The following is an 18,793-nucleotide window of genomic DNA, read 5'->3' as shown; positions in this document are numbered from 1 at the left end:
AGCCCCGCAGGGCCCTGGGTTGGTTTCTGTGGATGGGCCTGGCTCGACACTGCTGAGGGGCGAAGGCGGGGGTGACATGGCCCAAGGACCTACTGTGGAGGAAGGCCCAACGGGCAAGTCCAGAGGGCTGGGCTCAGGCTCATGGCCCACACCGAGCGAGCCCAGGCATTTCTGGAAGCCTTCAAGGGAACAACCCACACTCATCTGTGGGGCAGACCTGAGGACTGGGTGGCATTTAAAGTTGCCCTCCCATCCTGGGTATGCAGGATGCACGGGGGAGGGCTGCGTGCACTGCTGTGCAGGTCGGGTCCTGCACCAGGGTGCTTGGCTCAAGGGCGAGAGGGCTCTGAAACCCAGCCAGCGTGCCTCTCTCTAATTTGCTCAAAAGGGCCAACTGGGCTGGCAGTGGCCCTGGTCAGGCCTGCGGGTTTGAGTTGAGCCATTAGGCCAGAACTTGGCAAGTCTCTGCTGCTCTTCAGGTTTCTCTCTTCTCTCGCGTCTTCCTCCGTCTCTCTCTGTTGGTGTCTGCTGAATGTCTCTGTTTCTGCTGCTCTCTCTCTCTCTCTTTCCCCCTGTGCTTCTCTCTCTGTCTCTATGTCTCTCTCTTTCTCACTGTATCTCTGGTGGGACAGAGGTGAGAAAAGCAGCCTCTAGATCTGGCTGAGGGTATTTCGGGGCCAGTGATGGCTGAAAGGAAGGAGGTAGGTGGTGGGGGTGGGACTGGGGGTAGGGGGTGGGGAGCAGGCTGGGTGGCTCTGGGGAAAGGTGGGCAGGGTCAAAGCTGGGCCTGCCTGCTAGGGAGACAGTGGTATCTCCCTCCCCGTGGGCTCCTGGGCAGGACCTTCGAGGAAGATACCAGCTCGCACCCTGTCTAGAGTCACTGGTTGTCAGTCTTGCCCATCCCGGGTGAGGGAAGGGAAAAACCACCTGTATTCTCTTCCAGGCGGGACATGAGATGGAGAGCAGAGAGGCAGAGGGAGGGACCTGTCTTGGTTGGAGCCCCAGCTCCAACTCTGACAAGCTCATGTGTCTGCAGACAGGTCCCATACCGCTCTGAGTCTCAGTTTCCACATCCATGAAATGGGCGAATGATGGTCTTCTCGTGTGGGCTGAATGAAGTGCTGTTTGGCATGGAACAAATATTTATTAAGCACCTACTACATCTTGTTCCTGTTCTCGGCACTGGGGAACAGAGCAGTGAACAAGACATACAAAACCTTCACTTTTTTGAGCATTTATTATTGCTAGTAGGATAGACAACTGATAACATAGGGAGTGATGAGTACTTTGAAGAAAGATGAAGCTGGGTAATGGGATGCCGTTTTAGACACTGCTGGGATGGGAAAGGCCTCTCTGAGGAGGTCAAAGGTAAGCAGGGACCACCAGGAAGTGAGAGAGGGAGCCAGGGAGGTGCTGGGGAAAGGGCATTCCAGCAGAGGGAACAGCAGTGCAAATGTCCTGATGCCAGAGCAGGCCTGGGGTGTTTGAGGAACAGGAGGAAGACCTGTGTGGCTGGAGGGGAGTGAGTGGCAGCTGGCGTAATAGGAGGTGAGGTCAGGAAGGAAGATCAGGCACTTTGCGGATCTGGGGTTTTGGGGGGTTATTTTATCAGAGTGAAGAGTGACGTGATTTACATTTAAAAGTCTTTCTTGGCTGCTCAGTCGGGAAGAGACTGTAGGGGGCGGGGGCTGAAACAGGGAGGCCACGCAGGAGGCTGCTGGGGTCCTGGGGCGAGGTGGCCTCACTGGCCCTGTTCTTATGATGAAAAGGGTGCTGGGGGGGCGGTCTTTACCACTAGGGGGCGCCCCTTAGGCCGCACCTCCGTGCAGTCGGCAACCAGGCCCTCCCCCACCAGAGCGCGGAGAGGGGCGGCCTCGGGGCGTGGAGTCCGGGCCGGGCGTGCCGACGGCGAGCGGGCGCCGGCTCACGCGTGGGCCCCCGCGGCGGGGCGGCGGGAGGAGGCGGTTGGCGCCGGCTGGGCGTGTGCGCACCGAGGCGCAGCAAGTGCGTCCCGACCGCGACGGCGGCGCCACCCGAGGCTCGGCCAGCCCGGCATCCGTGCGCACCCTGGCGCGCGGCGGGGCCCGCGGAGCCGTAGGGTGCTACCGCTCTCCGCGGCCCTCGGAGGGCCCGGGGCCTCCTCTGTGAAGGCAGCTTGGCTTAATGTCAGTGGCCCAAGGACAGAAGACCCCTCCAGGCCCTCATGAGACTCACAGTCGGGGCTGTGGGGTAACCACAGACCCCCGCAATAAAGATCAGGTGATGACGTCGCTACGGGTTTGGAAGGCACAGAGGAGGGAGCAAGTGATTCCAGCAGGGAGGGACCCGGAAGGCTCCCAGGAGGAGGCACCATTTGTGATTTGGGGTCGCAGGAGGTGGAGGAATTTGACACAGGGAGTCAGGGGAGAAGGGCCTGCCTGCCGGGGGACCCCATGGTGAGGGACAGTGTCCCGTCTGCACCATGCCCCGACTCTGCGCCTCTCTGACCAGGCCAGAGCCGCCTGACCGCCTCTCTCCGGGCCTCCTTGTTCAGTCCTGCAGTTGATGTTTATTTAGTCCTTCGCTCCCTGCCATCCCTCCCTCTTCACACATGCTCTCTTGCCGCCTTTGCTGGGGCCCCGAATCACAGCCACAACTGCCGATCCTCCCAAAGCTTCTGCCCCACGGCCAGGTCTCCCCTGCTCCCCTCTCTAACCCCTGCCCCGCCTCTGTAGCTCATCCCGGGCACCGCCCTCCCCTTCTCCTGGGGTCCTCACAGCTCCCAGGCTTGGGATCCACATGGTTACCCGCTCTCACCTGGCCTGGACAGACATGGCTTCCCCTGGGGCTTTGTCTCCATGCCCGCAGAGTCCAGCACCATGACTGGCACAGAGCAGGCTCCATGCATGGTGCTGGGCTGACTGAGCAGGGGAGGGCAGGTGGGACGAGGGGGCCCAGGGGTGGAGCTGGAGAGGTGGTGGGGCGAGGTTGCACAGGGTTGTGTATGCCAGCCTGAGGGGCTGCATTTATCCTCCACTATCCACCATCCTCCATGGGCAGTGGGAGCCACAGAGGGCTGTAGAGCTGGGAGAGTGACATGGGAAGATGTACAGTGGAGGATGGAGGGGAGAGGGAGGGGGCCAATTTGGAGACTGTGACAGTTGTCCCAGTGAGCGGCTGTGGGCCTGAGCTGGGACAGTGGCAGATGGGGTGGACAGGAGGACCCTTGGCAGTGGTTCTCAACTAGAGCAATTCTGTCTGCCTGGAGACATCTTTGGTTTGTCACGACTTGGTGTGTTGGGGGGGGGTGCTACCCACATCCCCTGGACCCCTCTGGTGTCAGATTCCTCATCTTTAATAAAGGTTATTGGGAGGATTAAATGGGTTAATACATGTTTAGTGTTTAGAAAAGTGGCAGATAAATATGAAGCCCTAGGTAACATGAGCTACTGTTATTTTAAATATAAATCCTCTGTTCGAAGCCCTGCACTGGCTCCCCATCACTTGAGAGCCAAATCCTTCCCAGGGCTGACAAGGCCCTCACCATCTGGTTCCCTCTCCGTCTCCAACCCCTCTCCTGCAGCTCTTCTTCTTGCTCTCTGTGCTCTGGCCACACTGGCCTCTTTGCTGTTGCTCAGACACATTCAGCCCCCTCCTGCCTTAGGGCCTTTGCACTTGCTCTTCCCTTTGCCTGGAGGTTCTGCCCCTAGGAATTTCTGGGACTCACTTCCTTGAGGTCTTTACTTAGCTCTCACCTTCTCAGGGTATTTATTAACCACCCTATGTAAAAAAAAAAAAAGCATCTATCACCCCCCACAACCAGCTCTCTTCCTGTGCCCCTGCCCTGTTTTATTTTTCTTCAGAGCACTTTCATCATATCATATATAAATTATCGAACTTTTCATTTATGCAGGTGCTTATTGTCTCTCAACTGGAATGTCAGCTTCCCGAGGGCAGCACTGTTGTTTGCTGCTGTGTCCTTGGGGCCTAGAACCTCAGCGGCACACACCAAGTGTTCCTTAAATATTGCTCAAGTGAATGAATGAATGAATGGAGAGAGTGAGAAACTCCACCAGGAGTCAGGAGGTAGAAGGAGCATGGAGAGATGGTGAACTGTGGAGGAGAAGGGAGGTCTGAGTGGACCTCTGAGAGGGGCCAGGTCTTGGCACGGCCTGGGGCACAGAGCCTTGCTCATCTGCCTTCCCCAAACCTGCCATCCCCATCTGCCGCCGGGATCCTCCTGCAGGTAGCTTTGCATGCCCGGCCCTGGATGTGGCACCCCCGTCCAGGCGGACGGCCAGGCCTGAACAAAGTGTCCCTTCCCCTCTGATAAGCTGCCTCCTTCAGGGGCACATGGGGCAGCACATGTCCTGCTGCTCAGGAAGTGCCCAAGGCCTGGCGGGTCTCTGGAGTGGGTACCGGCTGGCCGGCTGCGGCAGCCACCGTGCGTGGAGGCCGAGCGGAGAAGCCAGGGCAGCGGCCAGAGCAGCCCCCTGCCCACCCCCAACCCCAGCATGCGCCCACCCCTCATTCATGACAGAGACCCCTGCTGGTCGGGAGGACAGCTGTGAACAGGACCCTGCCCGGGGATGGGGAGCCTGGGTTGACAGGTGGCCACGCTGGGGCGCTGGCCTGCCTTGGGCACTTGGTTCTGGGCTGCCACGGGACGAGGTTGGGCTGGAGGCCCAGGCAGCTTCAGGGACAGTGGGGACAGGCTAGGTACTGAAGGGGCGCCTCATCTCTTGGCCTCAGGGTAGGGGCTGAGGACCCTGGGTTTATCCAGGCTTCCCTGACCCCACCCTGTTCCCGCCCCATCCCCCTCCATCCTCTGGTCTCTCTGCCTGTGTTTCTGGATTGACTGTGCTGCCAGGAAGCTGTCACTGGTTTCTCATGATTCTCAAGAGCCCTGAACCCTGAGACCCCAGGACCAGAGTCCCAGCCCCTCCCACCCCCACAGCCTCCCTCTTTCTCCACACATACTCTTGACTCGGCCCCTCCCTCTGGAAGCCCCTTCCTCCCCACGGTCCTGCCTGGACTTTCCCATTGTACCTGCAAAACCTGGGTCCTGGGGAGGGGAGTTTGGTGATGGAGCACAGTATCTCCTAGTGGGCAGAGTAACCCTCCCATGTCCATCCACACGTGCGAGTGCTTGTACACACACGTGCACATGCTTAAACACCCCTTGGGCACTCGCGCCCCCACATGCCTGCCCAGCTTGCTGACCTGCCCTGGGCCTTGGGGCCTAGGAGCCCTTGGCCTTCCCCGTGGTGGACAGGCAGGATGGGGCAGAGGCAGGTGCTGAGGGCCCAGCTCTGCGCTTTTGGGGCCCTGGTCTTTGAATCTGTAGGATGGATGCTGGCTTCAGGTCTCTTGGTGTCCCCCAGGGCCTGTCACCTGTGAAGTCCCAGTTAGCACAGGGAGAGAGATCTGTTCTGAGATGTTCTCTGTGATAGTTTTAAAACACGGCCCTGACATCCTTTGGCACCCTTCTTGGGGAGAGGAGGCCTCTATGTCCTCCTCCCCTCGAACCTGGGAGGGCTGTGACGGCTTCCAGCAATAAAGTACGGTGGAAGTGATGCTGTGTGGCCGCGGAAGCGAAGTTATAAAAGGCCGCACAGGTTCCACCTGCTTCTCTTCCGATGCTTGCTCTGGGATGGGCCAGCCCCCGCCCAGGAAGTCAGACTACCCTGAGATTGCCCAGCTGGGGAGGCCACGTGGAGCTGGTCTCACCCACAGCCCCAGCGCCACCTGCCAGCCGTGGGAGGAGCCGCCTTGCACGTCCAGCCCAGCGGAGCCTTTCAGATGACTCCAGCCCCAGCCAACATCTGATGGCAATCACACGAGACCCCAAGTGAGAACCGCCCAGCCAGGCCCTTCCCGAATTCCTGACCCACAAATCTTTGAGCCAAATAAAATGGCTGTTGTTTCACATTGCTGAGTTTTGGATAATTTGTTATGCAGCAACAGTAATTGGAACATTGGCCCCAAACCTTTCCTGATCCTTGTTGGTCCCCTTCCCACCCTGTCTGCCACACTGAACCCCTCCTGGACTGGGCCCAAAGCCCCAAGATGGCTCCCTGGGCTCTGGAATGCAATGGGGAAGCTGGGGCAGCCCCACCCTCCCCCCAGGAAGTGCTGCGCTTACCCTGACGGCAGTGACCAACCACGCACCTGACAGATGAGCCGCCGGGTGGCACCCTCGCCCTGGTCCCTCCTGTTTGGCCAGGACCAGGGTGTTCCTGGTGCCCACCTCTGTGCCTGCATTGGCCCTCGGCCAGGCCCTGCCCTCAGCCCCTGGCACCCCATGTCTCCAAGGCCTGGCCTCCTGTCCCCCAGTGTGTTGGCTGAGCACAGCTGGAGCCAGATGAAGACAGGATAGCCCAGCATCAGAGCTCAGAGCTGTGGGACGCTGGGACCTTGGACATGGCTGAGGTTTGAGTCAATATTAGAACTGCTGACTGGTGTGTGGAGGGTACATACCTGTCATCTTGTTGAATACTCACCACGATCCTTTCCGGTTGGTACTTCATTATGCCCATTTGACAGATAAGGAAACTGAGGTCGAGGGAAGTTGTTTGTTCAAGGTGAAGAGCTGGGAAGCGGCAGCTGGTGGTCCCTGTCATTGACTGCCCCATGGAGAGCAGAGGTCCTGGGCACGTCCTCTTGGGCAGGGGGACATGTAAGCTGAGCTTTGAAGGATGAACAGACATGGGACGATGGAAAGTCCTGGAAAAGGCCTCGGGCCTCGGTTTCCTCATCTGTCAAGTGGACATAATAACAGTACCCTCTCACAGGGCCGTGTGAAGATTAAATGAGTTGATGGAGACATAGGGACTGTAGTAAGTGTTGAGTGAAAACTAATCCTTACTGGCTCTGAATGGGAACAGCGTGAGCGGTTGGGTGTGGTCCTGGCTGGAGGTCTGAACAGGTTCTGGAGGCAAACTTCCAGCTCAGCTCCCAGCACTCAGGCCCCGAGGGGAGGGAGCTGGAGAAGCCAGAGGAAGTTAAATTAGTCTGGAGCCCCTGAATTTGGATTTTCAGTCAGGCAGCCTGGTATATTCCTCTTTTAAAGAATTCCACCACCTCTGCCACCCAGTCCCCGGATCTCCCATCCCCGACAACACGGAAGTCCTCCCTGCCATCTAACCTCCTTTCCTCCTGCTGTGCATTTTGTCTGTTGGGACCAAGGGAGAGCTAATGAATCATGGCGGTTGGCGCTGGAGTCTGCTGGAATCAGGGCAGGTGCAGCCCCCATGTGGCCCACGGATTGTAGTACCTAGAGAGAAGCCGTCCTGGGTGCAGAGGCCCACCTGGCTCAGGGTGGATGGAGTTCCTCCCAGCCACCACCGAGGAGGAGTTCAGGGTAGGGTCTGTGAGGGCAAAGGGACAGCCCTCTACCAGGCATAATTTGAGTGACCCAGGTTCCCCTCCCAGATTCCCTGTCTGGGACCCTCCTGCAGAGTGAAGACTAAGCCAGCAGGTTCTGAGGTCAGGCACGTCTTAGTTTGAGTCCCACCTCTGTCATTTGTTAGCTGTGTGACGTTGAGCAGGACCCTGCACCTCCCTGAGCTTTCCTCATCTGCAAAATGGGGACGCCTTCCTCGCCGTACAACCTCCACCAGCCCGTTAGAGAGCTGAGTTTCCATTCCCTATCTGTGGAATGGGAATGATCCACTAGCCGTTTGATGCCCTCAAGTCCCCTCAGCTGCTCTGTGAGCCTCAGTTTCCTCATCTGTAAAATGGGAACAGGGCTGAGGCCAGACTAAGCGCACTAATGCAGCCACAGCGCCACCTAGGGGTGGATAACAGGTGTTGGCAATGATTGGTTGCTGTCAGCTTCCCCTTTCTGGCTCCCACCCCAAGACACTTGCCTCTGGGTGCCTTTCTCCCTGCTCCCCTTCCTCCCTGCTGCCCCTGATCAACCCTGGACAAACGCTGAGGGCTGGCTGAGGAGGGGGGGCCGCTCCTGGGAGTGGCTACATTTAGGAAGGGGGCGTAGAATGACAGCATGCCAACAAAAGGAAGGAGTCGCTGAGGTTCAGCTTGGCCCAACCTATGTCTGTCACAGGCCCGCTGGGGTCAGGGGCTGGGCAGGGGACGGGCCACAGCCACCAGGTGCCCAGGCCAGCAGGGAGCCCTCCCTCTCCCACCCTGGAGAGTGCCAGGCACACAGCACAGACTCTCTATTTGTCAAGGGACTGGATGCAGCTCCCCTCACCAGACTGCATGCCCCAAAGGTCCGGGGCTGGGCTTGCTCATGGCAGACCAGGAGCACCCCTTCCAGAGGAAAGCCCGCCCAGCCTTGAAGACCCAGACCCAGACGGGCTCCGCAGCATCTGGGCCTCAGGAAAGCAGCACCTTGGGGTGCTTCTGAACGTCCCGGGGCTGCTTCCAGAGGCTCTGCTGTCTGGGTGGGAGGGGGGCTGCGCTGCCCCAGGCCTCAGAGAGGCTCCTCTCTTCCTCTCGGCTGGCCCAGGAGCTTGGTGGGGGTGTGGGAGGAAGAGGCTGCGCTCAGCCCAGGAATCCCCCCCCTTTCTCCATCTGGCCAGCAGCCTCCCCCGCTGCCCCAAGACAAGGGCCCCAGTGTCTGCTCAGCTCCTGGGCAAACAGCAGGCCTTTCTCTCCCTCTCCCCTCCAGAGCGCCTCAGCTGTGACCCCTCCCTGCCCCCTCGGAAGGGCATGCACACCCCTCACTGCACAACCTCTTCCTTCTGAATGATCCAGAAGCAGAGGCTGGCAAACCTGGCAGAGGAGTAGGTCCTGTTTGGCAGGTGGACCCCTATATTTCAGCCATTCCCAGCTTTGGCCGGGCAGCCCAGGCAAGGGCCAGTTCGCGGGGCCTCCGTCCTGCCAAGGTGGGTGTGGGGCGTGGCTGGAGGCCAGGGCCCAGCCCAGGTGGACTTGACGTCATCCTGTTGGTCTCCCACCAGACAAAGGCTGCTCCCGCCTGGCCCTGGCCCTGGCCCCGGGGAGGTTTTTCCTGCTAGTCCCCTTTCCCAACAGGATCACAGGGCCGATGTCCCCCCTGCTCCTAACCTGCCTCCCTTGTTGGCAGGTGAGGTGTGGAGGTCCGGGCACACTCACAGAGGCCCGTGCGGCCTCCCCTTTCTGAGTGTGGTAGAGACAGGATCCCCAGAGGCCTCCCTTCTTCTTGGTGGCTCCTGCCAAGGTCCTGACCTAGACATCAGGATGGGGTGACCTCACAAGGTGTCCTGGAACTGTAATCAGACAGCCTCCACTGTAACCTCCACTCCCCCAATCTGACTCAGAACTCAGTGTGGGGGGATCACAGCCCAGCCTAGCCCCCTGTACTTCCTCCTCCGGGCCCGTGGGTGTGACAGGCACTCAGTACCTGATGACTGGGGAGGGGATTCCGAAGCCTCATTTGGGGAGATCTCAATAAAATCTGCCTCATCAACGTCCCCTCCTTGGTCATCCTCTAAAACAAAATTCCACCATTAGATTGTCCTTTCTTTAAATCTACAAGCACTTCTCGTTGTTGAGAACTCTGAGGACTATGCAAACAGAGACAATCACAGAGAACATGTGCTGACTGGGCTAAGTGCTTTACAAAGTAGTCACTTATGTTAGACAGTCTCCATTCACCGCCCCCAGATCCGCCGTCCACTCTTCTGTGCTTGCTCTGTGTCCCGGGAGGCCGGCCTCTACGGCCTGGCTGACCCAGGCTGCCTTGCCCTCTGAGCCCATGGCAGGCACAGGTGAGGGACTGCAGGGCAGGAAGGGAGAGAGGTCGGGGTGTTTGTTCCAGCGGCTCCTTCTCAGGCCTAGGGTGGTAACAGCTCTCTGCAGTGGCTGGCTCCAGGGTGCTGCGCCATCCCTCGTTGGGTCTCTTATGCCTGTCCACCCGTCTGCAAGTCGATCCATTCACTAACCTCCCTTTAATCACCCACTGGGGACGTGTTGCCAGTTTCCTGCCAGGATCTTACTAACACGGCTCTGTATTCTCATTTTACACATGAGAACACTGAGGCCCAGAGAACCTGGGACAGAGAGCTTCTCTGTACAGCTGGAGAGCGGTCAGAGCCAGGCCGCAGGGGTCCTGCTCCAGGATTCTGCTTTTCACTGTCCGTAAAGGTGCCTGGGGGGGAGGGGTCACACCTCACCTGCCGGCCAACACTCGGGGGAGAGGAGGAGGAAGGACCTGGAATAATTGGGCCCTTCGGTTTCAGGACCCCACAACCAGGGGGCTGCTCGCTCAAGAGGCCAAAATTAGAAGTGGTGGGGGGGCCCTCAGTCTTTCTACTGTGACCCGGGGGGAGTCCTAGCAGCAGACTTTTTTATCTCTTTCTTCACGAAAGCAGGACCACGTGTGGGGTTTGCTGGCCGTGGCTGGGCAGGCTGTTTCCTCTCTGGTCCCTTGCATGTGCTAAGTGGTCAGCAATGTCTGAAATCAATAGATAGGGCACTGGGGCTGGGGCCGGGGGGAGCGGGGAAGGCCAACAGAACAAGTTCTGTCTCCTCTCAGGCTTCCGGGAGGGTGAGTGGGTGTGAGTGTGAGGATGAGAGTGTATGAGGGAGAGTGTGTGTGCACGCGAGACTGTTGTGAGTGTGAGAGTGTTTGTGTGTGACTGTGCATGAGGGCTCCTGGGACGGGCAGCCCTGGCTGTGGCTAAGTGGTTGCTGTGGGCTGGGGTGCCCGCCCAGGGCAGCTTATGGCATGGGGAAGGAATTCTCTGGGAACCCCAGCGGGCCTGGGCTGGCACCCCACCCACGGCGGGTGACCAGGCTGGGTGGCTGCTGCACTGAGTCAGCCCTTCTGGCCCGGCTCTGCCCCGCCCCTCCTGGCCCCGCTGCCTATCAGGACCGAGGGGCAGAGGAAGCCCTTGGGAACTCCCTGTTATCGGCCCCACACCCTGAGAAGGCACAGCGAGCACGGGCAGGGGATTGCTCCTACCCCTCCCCATCACAGTCGGGGAGGGCCAGAAAGAGCTTGAAGAACAGTCAGAGCCAAGGATGAAGTCTGGCAAGGTGATGTCAACGCTGTTTAGAAGAAGGAAGCTGAGACCCAGAGAGGTCTGTACCCTGTGCCAAGTCACACAGCAGAGCTGGGAGAAAGTCTCCAGAAGGCAGTTGTAGTGGTGGGGAGGGGGGGCATACGGGTGGAGGAGGCTTAGGGTTCAGAGCTGTGGCCCCTCCCTATGCTACAATTCAGTCTTATTCCCTGCCACACACACACACACACACACACACGCATACATGCAGCATTCCCTTCTGTGCCCAGGGGGACGGTCTGAGCATCACCACCCTTCTTTCCTCATCTCCTCAGGCCTGGGTTGGATAGAGAGCGGAGGAGGCGGGTTTCCTGGAGGTCTTCCTGCTGGAGCTTGGAGCTTGGGGGTGAGCCTTGGAACATCTTTTTTTAAATCTATTTTTGGTTATAGGTTATATATCTGGATAGTCCAAAATTCAAAAGTTTTAAAAAGAGGTATGGTGAAAAGTAATTTCCCCCATCCAGCCCCTGCCACTCAGTTCCCCCTCCAAGAGGCCCCTGCAGTCACTGGCTTCCTGTGAACCCAGAGTTTGGGATTTCTGAGCAGAGCTTCCCATTCCGTTTTCCCTCTGGGAAAGGCTCCTTTGGGAGGTGGGGCTGGTGGGTGCGGGGAAACACCCAGCCACTGAGGTTGGGGCCTGGACCAGGCAGACCAGTGGCCATGGGGATGGTGGTGGCCTCCTTCCTGGGCCTGAATTTGGCTCCAGCTTAACAGTGTCCCACTCAGGAGGGGTGGGGCCCATCGCTTCTCCTTTTCAACTGCTTAGAGCATCCCCGGAAGCTCCCCACCTCCCACCTGGGGGACCCAGACACCTGGCACCCCGAGCTGGGGCTCCCACAGTCTCCCTTTGTCTCCTGGTATAATTTATGTACTTTCCCCACTCTCTTTCTCCTTGACAGTTGAATTCCACGCAGATTTATTAAGCACTTACTATGTGCCTGACCTGGGCTGGAGACCCAAAGAGAAGTGCACACAGCCTCCTCCGTCCAGGAGCTCACAGTCTGCTGGGGGAGGCCGAAAAGGAGAGAGAGGGTTACAATTCAAGATGGCCCACGATATGTTCTCCGGTGGTGGGAGGATCAAGACATTCCATGTGAAAAAGCCTGACAGTGCCCAGCGTTGGTGAGGGCGTGGTTCAGCGGGCACACTCCTCGTGGCTGGCGAGAGGGTGAGTTAGAACAGCCACTTTGGAGAGTAATTTGGCAGTTCTAGGAAGTTGACCAAGCATCTTCCCTATGATGCAGCAATTCCCCTTTTTGAGTTCTCGCTCTAGAGTTTTTCAGACTTTTTGACATGTATCCTCAATAAGCATGCTCTGGGATCCAGAATACACACACTCCACACCCATGATGGACAACTTCCACCGTAATAGTCACCCTGATGACTGGTGATGCACGATGATATTTTCTAAGCAATTTTGAGTTTTAAAAATGCTGATCTTCGGGGCCGGCCCCGTGGCCGAGTGGTTAAGTTCGCGTGCTCCACTTCAGTGGCCCAGGGTTTCGCCAGTTTGGATCCTGGGCGCGGACATACCATTCATCAGGCCATGCTGAGGTGGCGTCCCACATGGCACAACCAGAGGCACTCACAGCTGGAATATACAACTATCTACGTATTGGGGGGCTTTGGGGAGGAGGAGGAGGGGGCGGAGGAAGAGGAGGAGGAGGAGGAGAAGAAGAAGAAAAAGATTGCCAACAGATTTTAGCTCAGATGCCAATCTTTAAAAAAAAAATGCTGATTTTCACCCACTAAATTGATTTCCTGACCCATTCATAGGTATCAATGCATAGTTCGAACAACGCTGCCCTAGAGACACTCATGCATGTGCACAAGGAGACGAGAATGTTTACCTCAGTGTTGTTGTAACAGCAAAAACTTAGGGCTTTAATGGTCGTCAGCAAAATGCATAAACAAATTGTGATGTGGTCAGGAAGTGGACTGTCACCCTGCTGCTCCGTGCATCAAAGAACACACACAGGGCGGCACCATTTCTATAAAATGTAAAACCCTGCAGGATGCGATCATCCATTGTGTGTGGAGACATCTGTCTGTGGGACAAGCATCAAAATGACGTGCAGTGATTCCCACCCAAATCAGGAGCGTGTTTACCTGTGCGGGGGGTGAGGGGGGGGCGGGGAGGAGGGGAATGGAGGGGGGAAGGAGGGCATAAGGAACTTCAATTGAATTTTTAATTTAAAAAAATACATTGGAACCAAATTTTGCAAAATATTAAGATTTGAGAAAGCTGGAAGAAAGGTAAAGGGCACTCACTATAATTTTAATCTATTTATTTTTATTTAATATTATTATTTCTTAAAGTATTTCATGAAAATACTTCCAAGACTGGTGTTCCAGTACATCAGGGAAGGACGCTTTACTCTGCCCAAGGGAAATGGAAAGGGGGCAGTGTGGAGGGCAACCGCATGAGCCCAGGGATAGGGACAGGAGTGGATGAGGTCCTGGGGAAACGAGAATGAAGACGCCCAGTCCTGCCTCACTGGGGATGCTGTGCTGATGGCTTTATCCCGCTTCCCACACGTGTTGGTACTATACTCTCCCCATTTAACAGATGAAGAAACAGAGGCCTCCTTATGTAACAGATGGGAACAGAGGCTGAGAGAGCTGCCACTGGACAGTGGCAGGGCTGGGACTGGAACCCAGGCCTGCGAGAGCCAGAGCCCACGCTCTCACGCAGTCCACGGCGTGGCTCCTCCTTGAGGACCAACCTTTGCGCCTGCCCAGGGTGCAGGGGTGGGGAGGGGAGGGACAGAGGGTTCTGGTGCGCCGAGCTAAGGTGTGTAGACTTCATGCTGTGGTGATGAAGAGATACAGGGCAGTTTCAAGAGGGGAGCAGCGGAGCGGACTCGCTGGAGCTGTAGCATCTGTTTCTTAAATTTTTTTTAACCAACTGAACCTTTCTTCGAACAAACTCTAACTCAGAACCCATATGTACAAAAGAGCTTACGGTGGAGTTGATTTAGCAGAAGCAGATGAGGAGGGCCCAGGGCCCAGGAGTGGCTCCTCTGGGAACACAACATGGGCGTCAGGTTCCATAAAAATACCTAGAAGCAGTGCGTGTGGCAGGAGGCTGGCCATGGCATCCCTGCCAGGACTTCTCCCGTGGATGGGAGTTGTGCTCCCCACTCTGAATCCTCCCGGTTGGTGGAGGGACAGGGGCTCAGAGCACTCCCAGGCTGGGGGTGGAGGGAGAACCAGCGGCAAATGCTTTGGGTGAGATAGGCCTGCCCCCCACATCCTGGCTATGAGACCTGGGCTGAGCTATGGAACCATCTATTTGAATCTCAGGAGGAAGGACATGGCCCCTTGGATGTGGCTGGGGCAAGGAAGGCACAAGGCCTGAGTGCCTCCACCGGAGAGCATGTTTCCAGCACATCCCCCTTCCTCCTTGCTTTCTGGGGTAGGGGAAAAGGCAAATGGGCTGAGGCTGGCAGCTTAATCAGAGCCTGGTGCCCAGCCGAGGCCAGGCACGTAGTAGGCTGTCAACTGCTTATGGAACGAATGCATATATTTCCCTTGTACGGGGAAGTCAGCAGAGGCCTGACTTCTGGGAGCAAATGAGCTGTTCCAGGGGCTGGCCCTTCCCAGCAGGGCACCAGGGATGGGCAGCTGCAGCTCCAGCGCAGTATGGGGCAGTGGGGAGAGCACCCGGCTGGGAGTCAGAGGCTGGGCTCCCTGCTGCAGTTGCCATGAACCTGCTGTGTGACCTTGAGGTTTGATGCTCCCTTTCTGGGCTTTGGTCATCTCTTTTTGGCAGAGCAGTCTGGATGAGGTGTTTCAAACTGCACTTTGCAATCCGTCTGGTACATTAAAAAAAAAAGTAATTTAGTGGGTCACAATCAGTATTAAAAGAACAAAACAAACACTGAAATAGAACAGAAAGCAGAAGAGTGCATCACAGGTCATAAGGGTAAGTATTGTTTTCTGAAACTATTGTTTCCTTAAATATAGATAAGGGGTGGACTGGTCTGATGTGAAATGTATTTGTTATTGTGGGTCTGGTGAAAAAACTGTGAAACCCTGAACTCAGCAATCCTGGAGCTGTGTTCCCTTGCCCCGTTCTGGGGGTCTTGCGGGAAAAACCACACACCCAGGGGCTCTTCTTTCCCTCCGCCGGTGGGTCAGCCGCTGTCTGTTCGTTCTTAGCTGCCTCCCCGGGTCTCTTCCTCCTGCTTCAGACGAGTCCCCTCCTCCCTTTCTCCCAGGGACAAGCCTCCCCAGGAAGTCAGGGCGGGGGTGGGGGTTGGGGGGGTGGGGTGGGGGTTGGGGGGGTGGGGGGGGGTTGGGCAGGGAGTAAATGTGAACGAATGGGGGTGGCATGGGCACTGGATCTCAGGAGTTCAAATAAAAGCACTAGGAAGAAAACACCCGAGGGCCCGGGGACAGAACAGAAAGTAGGCGAGCTGGAGACGTGAGTCTGAGGGCAGGACTTCGTGAGCAAGAGCTTGGCGGCGACACTGCAGCGGGTCCCTCCCAGAGGGCCGGCACCAGCCTTGTCATTGTTGGCGCTCGGGTGCGCTATTAACTAGAGAAGGTGGCTTTCTCCCCCGCCCCCCTCCTCCCTTTTTAAAAAGAAAGACAGAAGGAGCCAAGAGTTCTGGAGCCAACTCCTGGAGAGGAGCGGCTGAACTGATTCGGAAGTTGGATCTCTTTGTACACAGGAATGCGGAGAGAAAAAAACAAAACCCACCCCATTGCTTCATTTCCCCTCCAAGCCCGAACACTTTCTATTGTGCAATGAAAAGGCTTTTTCACGTAGAGAAAAATGAATCCCGATTTGCGCCGCAGGAATGAGACGGCTCTCAGCTGGGCGCGGAGACGGCGCGGTGGCCGTAGGGCGGCCGCACCAGGGCGCTCCGGGTCCTCCGCGCGCGGCTTCAGGTAGCTCCTGAGGGGGCGCTGGGCTCCCCCTTCCGCGGGCGCCGCCCCGGCTCTCGGCGACCCGGGGGCCTAGGAGCAGACAGTCCGGGGAACCCCGAGGGCTGGGCCTCCCAGGGATGGTGGTTGCACGGTCTGTTTGAGGGCTCGCTGGAGCTGGAACTCCTTCCCGGGGAGCCCGCCGGAGGCCCGAGACTCCTTGGAGTCGTGCGGGGCAGGCGGCTCGCTGGGTGTCCGGGAGGCCGGGCCCAGGACGCGCGAGGGGCGCAGGGCGCGGGGGGCGGGCCGGCGCACATGGGTGCCGGCGGGCGGGCCGCGGATGGGGCGCGGGGGACGGGGTGTGGCTTCCCCGCCTCCCGGGCGGGATTTGCATGTGTGTGTGGCGGCCCCAGACTTCCTGCTCCTTCTACGCTGCAGGTACGCGCGGGCCGGGCGGGCGGGCGGCGGGCGCGCGGAGCCGCGGGCACCTCCTCACCCGGACGCCACCACCGGCTGCCGGGCCACGCCGCGCCGCCTTCAGCTCGGGTGGCCGCTAGCCCGTCCCGGCCGCGCCGAGCGCTCTGCTCGGAGGAGGGGACGCGCCCCTTCCTGCCCCCTGGGTCATCTCCGTTCTCCGCACCGAGCCTGGCCGCGCGCGCCTGGGCGCCCCCACCGCCCCGGCTCCCCGGAGGGCCGTAGCCATGAGCGAGATGTCTAGCTTTCTCCACATCGGGGACATCGTCTCCCTGTACGCCGAGGGCTCCGTCAATGGCTTCATCAGCACTTTGGGGTGAGTGAGCCGAGTTCAAGTGGGGCGCAGGCGGGGAGGGGGCGCTGTGGGCCTTGGTGCCACTTGCGTGCGTCCTGCCGTCGCCTCCCTCAACAGAGAACCTGGATGTCCCCAGCGTCAAAGAGCGGGGGAACGGCTAACCTCCTTCTTTTAGAGAAAGGAAGTGAAATGTTTGCCCAGGTAGGAGTCGGGCGCCCTGCCGCAGTTGGCAGGAGGCGCCGGGCTCCGCGTAGCCTCCAGCCTTGCGCGCTCGCCTTTCTTCAGAGGGGTCGGAGAGGCCGAAACTTCCTCTGCAGGTGGTCCCGGGGCGGGGGCAGGTGGGTGGCTGGGGCCTGAGTTGGGGAACGGCATCTGGGTCTGGACGTGACCGGCTCTGGGGGTGGGACGGAGCCGTGGGTGGTGGGTCCTCTAGTTGCGGCTGTCGCACCTTTGAGGGGTCGCACTTTTTCCTCTTAGCTCTCTCCTGTCCTGCCGCCCTGTGGTAGGAGTGTCTTCTCAGCCCTCCCCTTCCAGGGGTCCCAGGTTCTGGTGCGCTGCCTCCCTTCTCCCCGCCTCTCTCTGTCAATTTCCTGCGCAACTCATCTGGCGCCCCTGGGTCCCTGGTCCCAGGATCTCTCGGGCACTTTACAAACATTAATTAATTCTGGCTGCCACCCCCCAGGGTCTGGGCTGGATAAGCAGGGAATCAATTCAAGTCCCTGGGGAGGGCCAGGCCTGAAGCAGGCATAGGGCACGAAAGGAATTAGGCAGAGAGAATAGGTTTGTCTTTAGAGGAGCAGTTGGGTGAGTCTTGAGGCTGGGGGGGGTGGGTAAGGGGGAAGGGAGTAGAGTGGTTTCTCCACCTCTGCAGCCTGGCCGGAGGGCATGTCCTGCTATCTTTGTCCCATTTCAGTCTGAGGACCTGTGTTGTCTCATCTTCCCACCACACCCAGCTGCCGTTTAGGATAAACCCACCCTCCTCTGCTGACCCTGCTCATCTGGACACCAGCCAGCTACAAGGTGCCCCCTCTCTGGGGGCTTCGGAGGACAGCCCTGGCCGCCTCAGCTGGGGTCTGGCTCTGGACTTGCCTGGGAGGTGGGGTCACCTGGCTCCTGGTGTCTCGCTGGGTTGTTGGGAGTTTAGCTGTGGGAAAGGGAATCCAGCAGGGGGTTGGAGGGCGGGTGGGCGGGCTCTGCCAGCAGGGGAGCCTGACGACAATTCCACATACCCTGCTCTCCTTATCTCAGCGCCCTCCAGGCCGCTCCTTCCCCTCCCCAGACAGACGTGGAACCCCGCGCCTGTCCTCTCCCCCATTAGATTTGACTTTACTTGCTCAGTTCCCCAGAGGATGGGGGTGGAGCCACATCTGGGCCATCTGTGCAGGTCTGCCCCAGAGAGCAGTGACCAGAGCCCTGGCTGTCCCTCTGGCCAGGCTGCTGCTTGAGGCCAGGGCCCGCACATAGTAGGTCCACAGTAAACACCTCTGATAATGCTGAGGGGAGAAGGAGAGAGTGTGGGGGACCTGGGGGCAGTTGGTGGAAGCTCCCTCCTAGTGTCTGAACAGCAAGGGGGGCTTTTGGGAAATGACCATCTTCTCTGTTGCTTAGTGCCTGGCTCAGGGCTGAGCGCACAGTGGGTGGTTTTGAAGCTCCTGTGAGATCTATCAGAATCAGGGAAACATCTTATTCCGCTCTCCACACAGGCCTCATCCGTCACAGAGAAGGGATTCCCTCTGTTGCTTCGCGATGTAGCTCCCTCCCGCCTTGGCCCTTCCTTCCCCAGGAGGCGGCTTCTTCCAGTCCACTCTGATCCTGGGGCAGGACCTAGTGACCTCTGAGAGCCCTTCCACTCCAGGGCTTTTACTCCCGGGTGCCCGTTCCCCATGCAGACGCCTCCGACAGTTCCCCCACTTCCCACCAGTGGACGCCCGCCCTCCCAACCTGGCATTCTAGCACTGGCCTGTGCTGGCCCAAACTTCACTTTCCGGTTTTTTTCACATCCCCCTTCACACCCTCCGAAGCTCCAGGTGCACCACACTCCTCCCAGTTCCTGGAACGTACCTACCCCCACGCCCACCATCTCTTTACCTTTGCCCCTTCAGCCAGTTTCCACCTGGGTAAATCTGACCTGGTGCCAAGTGGCTTCTTTTGAGACCCC

The 18,793-nt window shown here is 58.4% G+C and overlaps 1 protein-coding gene and 1 long non-coding RNA gene across 6 annotated transcripts in view; both read left to right on the top strand.

Annotated features, from left to right (window-relative positions):
* The first annotated feature begins 10,786 nt into the window (after positions 1-10,786).
* Positions 10,787-13,205, top strand: LOC123288225 (uncharacterized). The gene is made up of 3 exons (XR_006531853.2): positions 10,787-11,013; positions 11,267-11,337; positions 11,891-13,205. It is a non-coding gene; the product is annotated as an uncharacterized lncRNA (long non-coding RNA).
* Positions 13,206-15,738: 2,533 nt separating this feature from the next.
* The window catches only part of ITPR3 (inositol 1,4,5-trisphosphate receptor type 3), a 66,358-nt gene continuing 63,303 nt past the window's right edge, over positions 15,739-18,793 (top strand). For 2 of the 5 annotated variants that reach the window (XM_044776416.2, XM_044776415.2), the window contains exon 1: positions 15,741-15,890. In XM_044776416.2, coding sequence (XP_044632351.1) covers positions 15,775-15,890 — 116 coding nt within the window. In that variant the 5' untranslated portion in view covers positions 15,741-15,774. Of the gene's footprint in view, positions 15,891-16,254; positions 16,657-18,793 lie in introns of those variants that run through there. The other 3 variants (XM_070515086.1, XM_044776418.2, XM_044776417.2) reach the window with 3 other exon arrangements.

The sequence above is a fragment of the Equus asinus genome, chromosome 8 (genome assembly GCF_041296235.1).
Source record: "Equus asinus isolate D_3611 breed Donkey chromosome 8, EquAss-T2T_v2, whole genome shotgun sequence".
NCBI classification, from domain to species: Eukaryota; Metazoa; Chordata; class Mammalia; order Perissodactyla; family Equidae; genus Equus; species Equus asinus.
This window is presented reverse-complemented; position numbering and strand designations above follow the sequence as displayed.